General features: G+C 44.1%; 2 protein-coding genes across 3 annotated transcripts in view; one reads left to right on the forward strand and one right to left on the reverse strand.

Annotated features, from left to right (window-relative positions):
- The window catches only part of LOC119708403 (lactosylceramide 4-alpha-galactosyltransferase-like), an 11093-nt gene extending 6940 nt beyond the window's left edge, over window positions 1-4153 (forward strand). The window contains 2 exon segments of the mRNA XM_038154819.1: window positions 130-241; window positions 2182-4153. Of these exon segments, the coding sequence (XP_038010747.1) occupies window positions 2188-3177 (990 nt within the window). The 5' untranslated portion in view covers window positions 130-241; window positions 2182-2187 and the 3' untranslated portion in view covers window positions 3178-4153.
- On the reverse strand, window positions 3564-14745 carry LOC119708404 (poly(U)-specific endoribonuclease-A-like). 2 transcript variants are annotated; one of them, XM_038154821.1, is made up of 7 exons: window positions 14529-14745; window positions 9373-9472; window positions 7734-7845; window positions 5997-6118; window positions 5800-5912; window positions 5237-5390; window positions 3564-4808 (listed from the first exon to the last, which is right to left on the reverse strand). In XM_038154821.1, the coding sequence occupies exons 2-7, from the start codon at window positions 9430-9432 to the stop codon at window positions 4554-4556; spliced, it is 816 nt and encodes a 271-aa protein (XP_038010749.1). In that variant the 5' UTR covers window positions 9433-9472; window positions 14529-14745; the 3' UTR covers window positions 3564-4553. The 2 variants fall into 2 exon arrangements, with proteins under 2 accessions (XP_038010749.1, XP_038010748.1); XM_038154820.1 differs by having other exon boundaries at window positions 14525-14745.
- Between the last annotated feature and the right edge of the window lie 2690 nt (window positions 14746-17435).

A 17435-nucleotide genomic window follows, 5' to 3' on the forward strand; every position in this document is an offset into this window, starting at 1 on the left:
ATGTGTTCTTTGCCAGGTTACGTACATCCTTTTTTTAAGCTACTCACTTGATAAATTAATGATGTCACATCCTTCATCTACTGTGTTTTTCTACGTATTCAGACTTTTTCTCTTGTCATTTCTTTTCAGAAGGAGGAAGTGCCAGAACATAAGAGTTGTAGGCGCCCTCACAAACACCAACTTCTTAAAATTCTTCTCCAGCTAAGCAGTGAATTCCATGGTGTTTTGAAAGCAGGGACAGGTGAGTAGAGTTTGCAATTTCTTTGCAATGGCCAATGTGTTTTCAGAGGAAGAGATAGAGACAGGCTTCCTGTATTTGTTTTGTAAAAGAATTGCACTGGCTATTGCAGCATTGAAAGCGTTGCCCTGTCTGCTCCAAAAGCAGAAGTGTATTTCTAACTTTATAGAGATGTGACAGTAGTAAAGTTCGGTCCTTTGCTCAAAATGCACCACAAAATATAACCACAAGCTCGAACCTTGTCTGTGGCTAGATTAACGTGGCATTTTCCTGCTCCTCTACTGCACAGGAACTTCCCCACCAAGCCTGTACTGCTTTCTCTTCCTATGCTTCTACAGCAAAAACTTCTTTACAGGGTTAACCCAGCTGTGGTGAGTGGAGGGTGGGGAATATAGCGGGGTCTGTAAAAGGCATGGTGGGCTGGCTTTGGCTGCCTGTAGCACTGACAGCACATGGGAGAAGAAAACTTTCTGGGGTTCCAGAGCTGATAATTTGTGTGTTGGCTGCCTCTCCTCTGTCCCCCTGTGTGTGATGCAGAGCGGTGGCTCCATGCTCTGACATTTGGATGCCTCCCAGTGTGCCTGACAAGTCGTTTCTGGCCACAGGGGAAGCTCTGTATGTGACCCAGGCACAGTGATCAAGGAGCAATGACAAATGGGACTGTGCCACCTGGGTGCTCTGTCATGTTCCCTGCCACTTTGGTTACAGCTGCTGGATTAAAGCTTTTCCTCTTTTCTGAACCTTTCTGTCCTGGAAGGTAGGGCTTTGGTGATGAAGCTCAGGGAGGCAGGAAAAATGATGGAATCCTTTAGGATGGAAGAGACCTTTGAGTGCCTGAGTCCAACCCCAAAACCTGCTCTGCTAAGTCCACCACTAAATCCAGTCCCTAAGTGTCACACCTACATGTTTGTTAAGTACCTCCAGGGACAGTGGCTCCACTGCTTTCCTGGGGCAGACTGTGCCAATGCCTGGTAACTGTTCCAGGGAGTAAAATTCTGAATAATGTCCACTCTAACCTCCCTTGGCACAACTTGAGACCATTTCCTCTAGTCCTAAAAGCCACAACCTTCCTCACTGCTTCCTCATGTGCTCTTGCCAGTTGACCAATGGGGCCCAGTGGTGGGCACAGGAGGTGCTGCCTCTGTTGCCCCTCACTTTAAGGAGAGGCAAGGGCAGCAATGCTGATGCTAACACTGGATGGAGGATGGAGCTAGACTGACTTATCTGTTTGTTGCTGCCTTGTTAATAATCTCTTCCACTCCAACCCTCCCTTTTGCCAGAAGAAGCAAGGAAGTAAGGGCAAGATAGCAGAGGGATTGCCTGTCCACCAGCAGGATCCACTGGGAGAACATTGCAGGGCAGAGCCAGTGTGGCCTGTGCAGAGTTGGGAGGCAGCCTTGGAACTCCCCTTACAAAAGCAGTTCTTGACCTTATTGTCTGCATCTGCCTCCTGAGCTGCCCTGCATCCATTCCCTTCCCACCCTCCATCCATCCTGCCAGGCTACGCTGCCATGAACAATGGGCCAGGCTCTCTGCAGGGGCAGGGGGTTGGTTTGGAAAGGCAGCAACTGCCACCTCAAATACTGGAAGACTGAGGCTTGTGTTTGCTTTGGGGGAAAGGCATGTTGTATATCAGGAGAAAACAACTCCCCTCATGACAACCAGCTGTCAGTGGGCAGCAGCTCCACACAGTGCATGTTGACAGGGCTCCAGGAACGGTCATAAGGAGCAGTCCTATTTCCTCCTGCCAGGGCTTTGCATACGTGTCTCATGTCTCGTGTTGACAGTGACCTGAAGTCACTAAATGATGACAGATGAGTTCTGTAATGGTGTTCCCAGAGTTTGTTGTGCACAGCTATAAAGGTAGGACACACCTGTGAAGGAAGGCTCATACTCTGCTGCCTCATCTGTCAGGCTTTTTTCTCTTCTTTCCTTCCCTTCAGATCAAGATGGCTGTCTTGGGAGAGCAGGCTCCGGCTGGAGAGAGAATGCTCAGGATGCCCAGTTGCCTCCTAAAGCTGACCAGGGTGGTGAAGAGCCACAAGCCCTGGGCCCTGTTTATCCTCATCTTTGTGTTTGTATCCTTTGCCTACATCGAGTTGTACTAGGACATCGGGGAGGACCCAAAGAGCAGAGGCCCCACCTACGGCTTGTCTGCTGAGATCAGCTGTGCTCACTATGTGCCTTCTCCCCTCGACATTGCTGGTAGGCCCTCTCCTTCCACAGGAAAGGTGTTTTTTGTGGAGACCTCAGAGCAAACTTCACCAAGTTACCTGTTCTCGTGCTCTGTGGAGTCAGCGGCCAGGACACACCCCACATCAAGAGTCTTGGTGCTCATGAAAGGCTTGGCCAAAGGGAACGCCTCCTTGCCCAAGCACTGGGCTTTCTCCTTGCTGAGCTGCTTCTCCAACGTGGAAATCCGGCCCCTGGACTTGACAGAGCTCTTTTCTGGAACGCCTCTGAAAAGGTGGTACTTATGGCCTCTGCGGCACTGGGAGCCACATTTTTTACCTGTCCTCTCTGATGCCTGCAGAATTGTCCTCATGTGGAAATTTGGTGGCATCTACCTGGATACAGACTTCATTGTGCTTAAGAACTTACAGAACCTCACCAATGCCCTTGGCATTCAGGATGACGTTGAACTGAATGGGGCCTTTCTATCCTTTAAGGCCAAGCACAAGTTCATGGAGCTTTGCATGCAGGACTTTGTGCAGAATTACAATGGCTGGGTCTGGGGGCGCCAGGGCCCAGACCTCCTAACTCGTGTCTTCAAGAAGTGGTGCTCCCTCAGGACTATCAAGAGCATGAGCTGCAAAGGTGTGAGTGCTCTTGCCCCAGAAGTTGTTTATCCTATTCCCTGGCAGAACTGGAAGAAGTTGTTTGAGGCAGTCAGTGCCTTGGAGCTTCACAAACTCCTTAGGAACATTAATTGCCATTAATGTATTTTTAAACTCTCTTTTTATTGTCCCCCACATTTCTGGTGTCTTCAACTGCAGTGGAGCTTTGGCCACACAAGTTCTCCCCCTACAGTAGTAAGCAGCATCTCCATATTCGTTCCATATCACCTGACCTTGCTTCCACTGGGCATACCCCTTCCTTTTTTACCTTATCTCCAAAAGAAGATTCCTGTTCAGCCAAGGTGGTCTTCTGCCTCATATGCTTGATTTCCAATTTTTAGGAATTGCCTTTTCCTGTGCCCTGAGGAGGTGGTGCTTAAAAAGTGGCCATAGTACTGATGGACCCCAGGACCTTCAAAAGCATTTTCCCAGGTGTGTTGGTTCTCAAATCAATTCTCAAATCTCAAAATCTCAAGTTTTGAGAAAAAAAAAAAAAAAACAATAAAAAAACCTAATTTTTTTTCTCAAAATCTTGAATTCAAGATCTTAAAAATCTCAAATTGATGAACCAAAACCACTACAAAGTGGGAATTTACTTACTGGTTCCCTGAGGGACCCGAAGTCGCTTCTTCCCATGTCCAGGGTTTAAGTTTTGTTGGCACTTCTCCTCCTGTCACCAGAGATTTTAAACTTGATGGCTTCATGGTCACTGTGGCCAAGACAGCCACCAATCTCCACTCAAGAGGATCACAAGATCCTCTCTGTTGACAAGCAACAAATCAAGGAGGGAGGGCATCTTTGCTAGTCAGCCCTCTTAGTACCTGTAGCTTGAAGTTGTCATCCAGGTGTTTCAGGAATACATAGGGAGTATATGAAAATTGTGTTAAAGAAACAAAATATTTTAAGGCCTGCTGTGGATCTGATGACCATCTCCCCACCTAAATGTGTTCCCTGTGTGTCCAGGTCATTGTATTGTAATAATGCATTTGAAATTAACCTCTTATGGAATGAGAAGAGGAGACTAAAACATCCTGGATATCTGCCTGTACCAAATAAAAGCTTCTGTCTGGAAGGTAAAGTGTAAGCAATGTGTGGTTATTGCTTTTTTAGATATGCAGTGACTAAAAACTAAGAGAAATATGTATATCAATTTTAATAGAACCTTTTCCTAAATGCCATTATTTGCTGAAAAGTACAGTGCTGTCATGCAGAAGGGAAAACTGATGTAATTTAGATGTAAATTTAATGCAAGCAGGAGTATGTTTCATGGTTTCTCAGACAGTGTTACAGCACACTACTGATTAAATATTCCATTGCAGACGAAAAGAGATGGAGTAATCAATTTTTACTTGGAATGAGTTGTATAAAACAACATATTAACTTTGCTGTCTGGTCCTGTCCAACCCCCATCCATTCCTCCTCTCTCCACCACTCCTCCTTTCCCTCAATTTAAAAAAAGAAGTTCCCTGCTCACTCCACTAATCTTCACTAGTGGTGCTGAGCAGTACTGGATATGCTGTTCCAATGTGGTGCCCATGGCGCCAGACAACCATCTGTAGTTCGTACTCATCTATTTTCACTGTTTCAGGTGTAACTCTTTCTTCAGACAGCAGGAAAATGACTGTGTAAAGGGCAAATTCAAACTCCGGGCTGACACCAATAAAGGTGCTTCCGGGTTTGACTGACCCCTTCCAGCTGAACTGGATGCTCAAAACTTGGTCATCTTTATCAGGCTGAAAGCATAAATGAAACAACAGAATAATCTCCAACACAGCTGTGACTAGACAGATAGAATTTCTGATTCCAGATTTTTGAGAGCATTTCAAGATTTTGTCATCCTTGGTGTGCCTGGGTACTATAGCTGGGTACAATCTTTTCCCTGACCTCTGGAGCATACATGATCATTTATCCCAGCTAAGCCTCAGCAGTGTTGCAATTCTGTAAACACCAGCACTACTTTTTAAAATAGTTTTTGCAAAAAAAAAAGAAGCTGGAAGACATGTCTTTATTAATTCTTCCTATATACAGTTATATACTGTATATATTTATTGCTATTGAAAACACTGAACCTATGATTGCATTATTACACTTGTTTCATTACAACTTTTATCTCTGGATCCATTTGTTTTACTTGCAAAGGCCCCCAAAATCTTGTTCTTACCCTGGTTTTGTTCTTCCGAGCTACGTATCCCTTGTAGTCAGTCTGGTTGCGCTTTTCCTGAAGGTAAAATTGCACCCAGTTGTGCAAACCTAAGATCTCTTTACCATGCCTTGTTTCTCCAACAAAAACGTGTTCAAAACCACAAGAATCAGATCTGTAATGAAGAAGAAAGAAAAAAGAATATATAGGTCTTTTATATGTTTCATAGAGCCATAGAATGGTTTGGTTTGGAAGGGATGTTAAAGCCCATTTCATTCCAACCCCCTGCCATGGGCAGAGACACCTTTCACTGTCCCAGGTTGCTCCGAGCCCCATCCTGCCTGGCCTTGGACAAGTCCAGGGATGGGGCTGCCACAGCTGCTCTGGGCAACCTGTGCCAAGGCCTCACCACCCTCACATGGAAGAATTTCTCCCTCATATCTAATCTAAACCCACTCTCTGTCATGCTGAAGCTATTCTGAAGCTGTCTTCCAGTACTGTGTGCAGCAGATGGTACTCGGGCCTACATTTACCTAAATCAGAATAGCACAGAGATTATCAGTGCCCACACCCATCAAACATACCTGTCTCCTTCTTTCCTGGCATAGAGCTGGAACCAGATGTCATAAAGCTGATGTTTGAAATCAGCAAGGTTTGGCCTTGCTAGGTTTTTTTTCAGCAGATTGTCATGAGCTAGCTGAAGGGTAGAAAACCAAGATGCATATACAGTTTACTTTTTTAATCAGTGTTTTCAGTGACAAAAAAGATCTGTATTACTCACTTGCATGACTTCTGTTGCTAACATAGCATCAAGGAAACAATTGTTTTCAACTATTTCTTCTGGAGTCACTACTTCTGCTACACCAGTTAGTGTCTCATAGTTGTCCAATAAGGAAATAAAGGCTGCAGAAAAAGAAAAACTTTCAGTCTGCTCATATGCCTGATCCAGACATCAGAGTGCCATCATAAAAAGTCACCATAGAATAGGCCCTGACAGCCCTTAGAGAAAGCCATTCCTTTATATGTCAGATTCTACTTCAAGTATACTGTTAAGTGTAGGCCTCAAAGTGACTCAAAGTCAGATCACTGCTGTACTTTTTATAGACCTTTTTAAAGATAAACAGCTACTGAGCTTCCTTATGGAGCCAAGTACCGAAGTAATAATGACCTTATACCAAAACAAATCACGTCTGCCCACCACAATTATAGACAAAAGCTTAGGACCTTGAGCTATGCTGGCACAAGGTTTTGTGGGCGTTATTTCAGTAGAGGAATAATAGAGCATAAACCTATATCAGATGTCTTGAGCTTGAGAAAAATTAGGGAAGGAAACATACATTCATGCATACTTCATGCCTGAAGTGTAGCCCCCAACAGAAATGCAAGTATTACCTGTGGGTCTGGTACCATCTGAAAGAGCTTGGAAGTTGTGAGTAAAGGAGCAAAGACGAATTTGGTGTCTTTTTCAACACATAGAATCAATAGAATGGTTTGGGTTGGAAGAGACCTTAAAGATCATCCAGTTCAAACTCCCTGCCATGGTCAGGGACACCTTCCACTATTCCAGGTTGCTCAGAGCCCCATCCAGCCTGGCCTTGGACACTGCCAGGGCTGCGGAAGCCACAGCTGCTCTGGACAAACTGTTCACCATGTCCCAGATGCCCTCATAGGAAAGAATTTCTTTCTGAATTCTAATTTTAACCTCCTCTCTGTCCGTGTGAACCCACTGCCCCTTGTCCTGTCAGTCCACACCCTTGTCAAGAGTCTCTCTCCATCTTTCCTGTGGGCTCCCTGCAGGCACTGGAAGGCCACAATGAGGTCACTCCAAAGCCTTCTCTTCTCCCAAGAATCCCAATTCTGAACAATCCCAATTCCCTCAGCCTTTCCTCCCAGCAGAGCTGCTCCATCCCTCTGATCCCCTTGGTGTCCCTGTTCTGGCCTGGCTCCAGCAGCTCCCTGTCCTTCCTGTACTGGGCCCAGAGCTGGATGCAGCCCTGCAGGGGGAGCTCAGCAGAGAGGGGCAGAATCCCCCCTCCCCTGCTGCCCTGGGGCTTTGGGTGCAGCCCAGCACAGAGGGGTTCTGGGCTGGGGCAGGGCCAGATCTCACCCACAGCACCCCCAAGTCCTGTCAGGCCTGCTCCCTCTGCTCATCCCCAGCCTGGATTAATCCCAGGTGCTGTTCTGACCCAGGTGCAGCACCAGCACTTGGTCTTGTTGAACCCTGTGAGACTCCCTTGGGCCACTTCAAGAGCTGATAAGTGTCTCATCCCTTTAACTTTGTAGTGGAAGAGCCAGAGAATTCAGATTTTGCCTGGGGCACAAAAGGATGTTCCTCCTGAGGCTTAGGTACAGGTAATCTCCAAGCAACTGTTACAAAAACTCCCTTCAAACAACCTGCAGTCTGATGATCCTCACCACCATCCAAATTATATACAATATTATATTTTAGGCAAACATGTCAAATACAGCACAGATTTTTTTATATCACATCCACCATTAACAAAAGAACAGGTCTCACTTGCAAAAGTTTTTATGCTCCTCAGGCGTTCTTCGCGTACATTGTGAAACAGATGTCTGGCTGCGTTGTCCTGGACAGCATTGTTACCTTGCTGTGCTGGACCCGCTTTTCCCTAGCAAAAATGGAGGAAAACAAGGAGTAAGATGTCCTTAGAGAAGACAGTTTGTGATAATCAAACCAAACCCCATAATGCCATCATTATAGCATTATGGATTCTTTGCTAGGAATTGTCTTCCTATGAAATGAGAGACAATACTACAGAATTACCAGCATAAAGAAAAAATACAATCTCTGACATCTGTAAGAGCCTGAAATTTCTGTTTCCTCAGAGATAATTGTAATGGCCCATGTGATACTTCAGTTCTGCTCAGTAACTAGCTGTGCTATTATACTACATAAATCACGAATGATAAACAGAAGTAATGTAGAGCAAGGGCTCCCTCCCACCACAAATAAATAAAAAGAAGATTTGGGTACCTTCTGTCTCTGCAATTTTATGGAGGCTTTCCTCATAATTTTTAAATTTCTATTTCATAAAGGGCATTCTCAAGGAAAGAAGATAGAAGATGAGTAGCGCCTTGTTAACATGGGCAAGAGGTACTAGAGCCTTGTTCTGACAAATGGAGAAACCATATGGGAGAAGTTTTCCCTACACACATTTTGGCTTGAGGTAGGTACCACTATTTTGAGTTTATCAGCAACAGGAAATTATCTGTTATAATATGAAGCAACATTGGAATAAAGTGTTTGAGTAACATCACAATAAATTGAGTTCTTGTGTGAGTACAAAACTGGATTGTGAATATTCTGGCCTGTGACAATTTGCGGCCAAAACACATGGTTGTGTTTGCACTGCACTGAGCTAGTAAGGAGTGAAATGGCTGCTTATGAAATCTCTCACTCCTCCCTCACATTTCCCTGGGACTGGAAGCAACAGTCCTCAAATCTTTACCCACCCCTTTCTGCTACTCCCTACACTCCCAGAGAAACCCAGGAATTCCTCAAATTCCTCCCTTATTCTCCTAAGAATGACTTGGGACCTATCTCCCTTTCTCCCTTATTGCAAGTCACCCACACCACACACACAAGCTGTCATTCACAAACTGAAACACACAGGGTGGAGCAGAACATCTCTAGTGCTGCTCAAAGTGTGGTTAACACTGAATTCAGATTATTTCTCAGGGCGTCATCTTTTTGGATCTTGAAAACCTCCAAAGATGGAGATTTCACAGCTTCTCTGGGCATCCTGTTCCTTTGTCTTTGTTGAATTTCACAATGTTCCTTCCTTAGCATATTCGTCCAGCCTGCCTATGTCCAGTGGAAGAGAAGCCCTGCACCTGAGCATACCAACTTCATCACCACAGCTTGCTGTCATCTGCAAAACTGGAAGGGTTGCACACTAGTTCCTCCTCCAGCTCACAGATAGAGAGATGAAATATTACAGGACCCAAGACACCTGAGAAACTCCACTTGTAACCAAAGTCCAGGTAAGTGTGAATCATTTGTGTTCTCTGTACCATTCCCTCTCCTAAGGTATGCTTGACACAGCACAGGCAACTTTTTAAGCAAAAGACACTTTCGCAGGCACCTTTTCCTGCAGCACCACACTGCACTTAATCCTGACTTAGCAATTGGTTACCTGCACATCAATTGTGTAGTCTTTCCCAGGCCTAAGGCAGTGAACATCTGCATCCCACATCTCATTGAAAAGCTTAGAAAGTTCATGATTTAAGGCGTTCCTGCCAAGGAATACAGAAGAATACATGTAAGGCACAAAAAAAGGCACATGCTGTTATTTCTGCAAGTCACTTCTAGAGTCTTCTAATGCCTCTCCATGCTCTGGATATCAGTCTGGCATCAAGTTTCTCTTTCTCCCACACCTTCCTGTCAGTGCCACTGTAAAAAACACAATACCTATGGTCCACATTCCTTTTTAAAGAATGCAGGTAACCTGTAAGGGAACCTGAGTCTTCCCTTAGATTGTCAAACAACAAAGTTCTTGTTGATAAGTTCTTGTGGCTTTCCATGTAATGAAACAAAAAGGAAGATGGTGGTGTTTCATTCCTGAGGATTCTGTGCACAAACCAGAGGCAAGCAGGAGATTGTTCCCAGCATGCAGCAACACTGCCAACAGAACAGGAAGCAAAAAATTCTCCCTATGATGCTTTCCTCGCAGCAATCTTATAAACTCTTCCCTTCCTCCTTCCAGCAAGATTCCGCACAGAATGTTTTCCTTTGTCATGGGATTGATTATACCAGCATAAAAGTAGTGGTGACAAAGGGTAAGTAAGGCTCTAAACACCGTGTCTGCACACAATAAACATCCCTCTCTGATGCACATACCTACCTAAGCTTCTCCTTCCCTAATTTTTAATGGAGTCTTGTCCAGCATAATAGTGTACAGTTTTCAGAAGTCTGTCCATTCGTCTATCAACAAAATTTAGGTAGGGTTGTGTGTTGGTTTTGCATGGCCTGTTTTTTGGTAGCTGGGGAGGCCACAGAGGTAGCTTCTGTGAGAAGCCACTGTGTCCAGCAGAGCCAATCCCTGGTGGCTCTGAAGATGGACATGCTGCTGACCAAGGCTGGGCCAGTTAGAGGTGATGGTAAGGCCTCTGTCATAACAGATTTAAGAAGAAAATCAACACAAATTGGGCACAGTTCTAGTCCTAGCCAGAGAAGAGCAAGAAGTGAGAATATGTGAGGGAAACAACATGGTGACACCAAGGTCAGTGCAGAAGCAGGGGAGGAGGTGCTCCAGGCGCCAGAGCCGAGGTCCCATTGCAGGCCGTGGTGAGACCATGGTGAAGCAGCTGTGCCCCTGCAGCCCATGGGGATCCATGGGGATGCAGAGATCCACCCACAGCCTGTGGGGGAGATGCCCACACTGGATCAGGTGGATACCTGGAGGAGGCCATGGTCCAGTGGAAGACCTGCTGGAGAGAGGGGGCCCTTGCTCCTAATCTGGAACAGCCTGTCTTTGGAGGACTGCACCCCATGGAAAGAGAGACTTACGCTGCAGCAGTTTTGGAAGGACTGCCTGCCATGGGAGGGACTCACGGTGCACCAGTTTTTGGAGGACTGCTGCTCGTGAGATTTGGACCCACACTGGAGAAGTTCACTGAGAACTGTCTCCCATGGAAAGGAACCCCACAGTCTCACAGGAGAAGGTCTCCTCTTCCTGAGCAGCAGAAGATCTTGGGTGATGAACTAACCAAAAACCTCCACACCCTGTCTCCCTGCACTGGTGGTGGGAAGGAGGGAGGGGCTTGGGGAAAAAAATGTGTTTTAGTGGCTTATTTTGCTTCTCATTATCTTCCTCTGACTCTGTTAGTAATAAATTCACTCTGTATTTCTAAGTTGAGCCTGCTTTGGCCTTGGAGTGTTTTCTCATGGTCCTTATCTCAACTCATGAACCCTTTGTTCATTTTTTTTCTCTCCTCTGCCTAGCTGTGGTAGGAGAGGGTGAGGGAATGATTCTTGCGGGTGCCTGGTATTTGGCCAATGTCAAACCATGACAGGTTGTTATTGTGATCAAGTGCCCAGAGGTAGCTCCAGTTTCTAGTATGTTATGCCCACACTAAGAGGGGATCATGTCAACAGAGTGGAGAAAAAGAGAGGTGGCTAAATCTTTAATTAACTGACAGTGGAATCAAGCAGTTACAAACCAACACATGCATCAAAGCCCAGAGAAGAGCCACTTGATAATTTTGAATTCTCCTCCAAAAGAGATGTTTTCCAGAAAAGAAGAAAAGTACAGAAATCTGTCAACAATTTTTGGTATTTCTTTCAAAAAGCTCTTGGAGCAACCTGCTATGATTTTAACAACTGGTTTTCCCCGACTGAACCAAGGCACGTTCAAGCCCAGCTCTGAACCTCTCATTAGTGTTATGTCTTCTCCTTCTGCTCTGCCCAGGATAGAGATAACTTGCTGTATTCTCCTGCCTGTGGCAAATTCCATGCTCTCTAGCAGGAAGGGCAAACAAAGATTGTGGCAAAGGCACAAGGGCAGGGCAAATAACCGTAACCACAGCAGCTGCCACACCTCAGCCCACCTGCAGCTGTGGATCTGAGCCACTGTGTTCCTGAGCAACGCTGGAGGCACAGTCCGTTTTCCCTTGGGTTCTCTGGTACTTTAGGATAGCTGTGAATGGGAAATCTAAAAGATCACTTGAATTTTTATCTGGGCTTTAACACATGTCAATACCTGAAGAAAGGAAAACTATTAAAAAATCTAGTCTGTAGGAGCCAAAGGACATGTTTGTTGCCAGGGTTAAACAGTAATGTGAAGGAAGATTTGTGCTTGGAACAGGTGCTTGCATGGATCTCACAGCGGAGAAGAAGGAGGCTGTCACAAAAGGAGCTTCATTCAGCCTTTGCCCAAAATCCAGGCTCTGCTTGTACAGTAAGTGGGGCTTGTGGGGCATTGTCAGCCCTGGCTGGGCAGCCCAAACGAGGCTTTTGCTCAATGTCCCAAGGAGTTTTTTCAGCAGCCACCAAAAGCAGCAGTTTTATTTATTTTCTGCCATGCTTCTATATTCTTTCTGGAGTCTTATGAAGAGCAAGCCCTTCTTGAAAGAGCCTACAAACCAACACCAAACAGAAAACTGCTCACTTCAGCAGCTCAGCTGAAGGCCCAAGGACAGGACTGGTGAGCTCACAGAACAGTACTAGAGATGTTTTTCAAACTTCAAGCCTTTACCTTGGACTGCCCTAATTTTATTGGATCACTTTTGTGCTGCATCCTGGACCCTCCCGCTCCCTGTTCCTCTGTATCAGTTTATCCTGTTTGAGAACCATCATACTATGTTTGAGTTTTTACTTTGGAAGGAACTACTGCTGTGAAGAGGAATCTGTTGCCTGCTGAACATCCAGGGTATGTGGAACATTAGGGAGGGTGTCACTCGGGTTTTATTATAATATTTTGTTCCACAGATACAGTGTTTTATATACATATATTTTAGTATGTGTATATTTTGGTAACAGTCACCTATGTAGGAGAGATCTATCATCTCTTTAATACCCACTTGCTCTCAGTCTGCTCTTAGCAGATTTGTCCTGTGTTTATAAAGCACAGTTTGACCTTTCCTCCTTTAGAAATATTATGAAATATCACATGAGCTCAAGGTGTCTACTCAGGAAAGGGTTACAGTAAGAGTGTACCTACAGATTTCAATCCTCAATTTTGTTCAATAAATATACTTCTACTAAATGTATTTCTCCATTCAGGAAACTTGTCCCAAAATTGAAATCACTAAATTTTACAAAGTAAAAGCCTTTATGTCCTTTGTCTCTGCAAGGTGCTACCACAATGTCATCATGGACTTTTCCTCTCCTTTTTGTTGTCCCTTGAGTTTCCAAACAGAGAGAGCACCTGTTTATGCTATAACCGAAGACTAAAAAAAATATACCCTTGCCAAAGCAAAAAAACTTGTCTCGCAACTTATATAATCATCTTGTAAAACTCTTTCTGGATGGTATCTCTTTAAAAAGGGCCATAAACTTAGCTTACACATGCAAGGTGAGACAACTTAAATGAGAAGATGCCCAACACCTGAATGCAAATCCATGACACACCAGCGTGTAGGTAAGGTTGTCCTGGAAAACTATATTGTGTATTTTTTCGCTGTTTTTCAACACAATGGCATGGGTGACTCAAAACAGAGATTTTCATCATCAGTTCTCAATCCTTTCCCTGTGTGAAAGCTCTGAGTTGTTAGATTTATGCTTGCACATAGAATTAATTATTTCTGTGTGAGAAGTCTGGCCAATTGGATTTTGTCCAGTTGGAGCCTTGCTTGGATGTGCTTACGTGAGCAAAGCACCACCCCAATAACAACACTCAGTCTGCACTTTTAAGAGCTGAGAAAACCTGGGGGAGGCTCTTTGCAATAGCAATTGATGCACCAGCAGTGTGTTTAGAGCCAAAGAATCTAAAATCTCCATTTTATTCTTCATTCTACCCAAAACAATGCTCCAAGAAGAAGAGGTTATTGCTATAAATCAGAAATTATTCAAGGCATGAAAAGAATTAAAGGTCAGTGGCAAATAATGTGAGCAAGTCAACAGTGTTAGAGCAAGAAGAACAGGTATTGCAAATGGGTCACATGAAGCCCTGCAAATAAGGTCTGATTGAGCACCTTCTCCAAAGTAAATTTACTTTCAAAGATCCTTTCAACAATATGCAATTTTATACCGCCTTTAAGCTTTACATAGAGAAGAAAGGGATTTGGAGCACCTGATGGGCAGCCATTTACAAGAAATTTCCAATCATTTAAAAAACTTGGTTCAAATGTTGTGAAATATATGCAACAGCTTTTATGGCTAACAGAAGATAGAAACAATTCTCTAGATTTTCATCGTATGCCAGTGTCTACATCTTCTATTTGAGTCCAGTGATTTTTTTTTTTTCATGTAAAGCTGGTATTTAAAATACTAAAAGATACATAAAGCAGGTTTTGTATGTGGAAAGGAAAAGGCAATGTCAAGGGGCAAACATGAGAGTGGAACAATCTGTCAAGGTCCTGGGCAGGCAGCTGATATCTGAAGAACTGATTCTGAGTTACCAGCTATATTTAAGCACAATCTGATTTTAGCATCACTTTTATTTTAAGCTAGTGGTTCAGTAACCTTACCGATGTTTGACACTGCAGTGAGTCAGTAAAACAGAACAGAAAGAGGAAGAGGGTTCTTGCTGTGCTGCATGTCATGTAATATTCACCCTTTTACAGAAAAATATATCCCATCCCCTCTACCCTGCCTGTTAGAGGAGAATTAGTATGATTGTCTCTTACCTACTTGCCATGTGGGGAAGTTTTTCTCTTGGGAACTACTCTGAGCAGGGAGAAGGCAGCCAGAAGCTCAGCAATCCTCCCGCAGTCGAAGGCACGAGGTGTGCTCTCCTTCCACTCCTCTTGCCCGCTGAGGACTGTCACTCAGCCTGGCAGGAAAGCACAGGAGAGGCAGGATGTACCACAAGTGTCGGAGGACAGCACCACAACTCACACCACTCTCAGTGCAGGAACACTCACACCAGGAAGTCAGAGGCACCTGTAGCAGCTCCTGCCTCACCTTATCTTGCATCATAGATTATTTGCCAAATGGATTTTATGTCTCTGTATGAAGTTTTAGCCCAGAAAGAAGCACTGCAAGTCTGAAAGCCTTGAAATGGACAGGACATTCTAGTCCTGTTATTCTGTATCCAGTTATTATTTGACAGTAGAAGGGAAGATAATTAATCTGAGATTTAAAAAAAATCAAAGGTGGTGAAGGAAAAAAACCCAACAAATGCATCTCTATTTACAGCTGAAACTGCTATGTGTGATCTTGTAAATATTAGGAGGTGATATAAGCAGGAAATGTTTTAGAAACAAACCTTTGCAGAACTTTGCATGTGCCACTGGAAGCAAGTGGTGGCATGTGCTAGTGCCTGTCCTGGGAAGCTTGCATTTATTATGTGCCTAAATCAACCTTCAGATGGTTTAAAGCTTATTGTTGTTTGTATGGTATTTGTGACATCTTCTTCTTCATCATAATTAATTTCTGAAAAGCATAGGTTTAGGTCTGAACTAGATATACGTATATAGAGAAACCAGAATGGCTTGATGCTAGCTACCAGTCATACAAGTGGTTCTGCAGCTCTGGTCCATGAACCCCTTCAAAGAATCAATTTAGGGCCAAATAAAGCCCCTGGTGATGAAGACACACAAAACTGCATAAGGAACAAGACATGCAGCCCACTTAAAACACTTAAAAGGGAAGCTTCCTTCTGACACTGGTAGGGGAAATTAAAGTATCTCAAAACTGAATATCCTAATTTTAACAGAAATTTTCTTTACCATCCTTAGTTAGTATTTATTGCAGTTCAGGGTAAAAAAGGTAAATTACAAAAATCCAGTGTGCAGGATTTGTCAACTGCACCAGTTTATCAACTGAATGCAGGAACTCTTCTTCTGTGCTTTCATTTAAAATACAAAAGCCAGTGGGCATATTCTGTCTATTAAAAAATGCAACTTCTTTACTCACATTAGGAGAAAGACCCTAGATGGGAGCCCAGGGAATTTTGCCTTACAAGCAACATCATCACTGGACTCAATGGTTTTAAGTTAATCTTTAATAAAATTACAGCTCAGTAGCATCACCAGCAATTTCACAACCAACTATGTACTTGTATGTCTTTTAAAATTTCTGTCTTTTGATTTGATATAAGAAATATGATATAAGAAAACTTATATTTGATATAATTATTACTTATTTCTTACTACTTTGATATAAAAAAAATGCAGAGATCCTGAGGAGAGTGAAAGAGTGTGTTTGCCGAGAGAAATGATACACTGATCAAAGGCAAATTAGATCAGCACAGAATCTGGGTCATTCCCAGGTCTAATGCAGAAAAAGAGAGTGTGCAGAGAGCAGACTTGGTATCTACATGGGTGTTATTATAGATATTTGCTTCCTCTGCAGCACAGCCTAGCCAGTGCTTTGTCAAACCCATTGCACAGGGCAGCGGACATGGGTTTTGTACAAGAGTTGAGGCCAGGCTGTCTCTCTGCTCTGTTCCTCTTTTTCTGTCCCAAGGGAATGGGGGGAGTGTTTGGTGCTGTCTCACCCACACATAGTCAGCATTTCCAAAGGAGTGGGGCAAAGAACTTCTGTAAGAAGTTCTGCCTGACAAAACCACCACCTCAAGCATCAGATGCTGACCTTTGCCAACGTTAAGAATCAAGGAGATCCTGGTAATAAAACATGTTTCTAAAGGCATCTCTCTGCATTTCTGGCCTAAATATTTTACTTTTCCAGTCAAGGTGGCAACAAATAAGTGTTGGTTTGTCAACACTTATGTCTGGTTCTTACACTTCCCTGAGGGGAGAAAGAGTTATTTAAACCTCTTTGGTCAATCTAGAGAGATGTGAGTGAGAACACTGGCTTTTACAGGCTTCCAGACCAAAGCAGGCAGGGCTCACACCAGCAAAAAGGGCACGTTTGGGTTGGACAGGCTTGCTCAGGGAGACTGAGTAAAAGATGCCAGCTGGAATAAGCACCCTGCAGATCTGCAGCACATTCACTCCTTTCCCAGGAAAAGGCAGAGCAGGTCTTTGGGTCACATTTTGCATGGAAAGAGGAAAGTTTATGAGACACTGAGAATGCTGGACATTCCCATAGGAGCTTTGGCTATTGCTGCCAAATCCCCACAAGCTGACCCACACTGAAAAGCAATGGAGACAACAGCCTGGGCTGGTCACTTGGAAACCAGCCAGGTCAGAGCACAGTGAAAGCAAAGCATGGGTACACTGAGGTCTCCACCCTTCCTTAAATATTAATATTCAAGTTGGAGTTTCTCCTGCCAGATTTTTTCCCACCAAACTCCAGAATTCCTGTGCCCGTCTCAGTTATCTCCCTTTTCCTAAGCCTCAGCCTCTCAGTCCTGGAGTCCTTCTCTGTAGCCAGCGGTGTTACAATCCCTGCACTTACTGGGGAGTTTCTAGTGCAGCAGCTGTCATCCTGAAAGAGAAAGCGATGAGGATTACAGAGCCAGGCATGTTCCTGTCATAGAAAAAACAGGAATAAATAACTCCATCCCTGCAGCTAAATGTGCATACCTGGACTGAGGCACAACCTTCTTAGCATTAGGTTGGTCTGTTAATTTTCTTTCACTTCCCAGTGCAAATTCCCAAGTTTCATAAGTAAATCATGGTGGACTTATGT

Source organism: Motacilla alba, chromosome 1A (assembly GCF_015832195.1).
Source record: "Motacilla alba alba isolate MOTALB_02 chromosome 1A, Motacilla_alba_V1.0_pri, whole genome shotgun sequence".
NCBI lineage: Eukaryota > Metazoa > Chordata > Aves > Passeriformes > Motacillidae > Motacilla > Motacilla alba.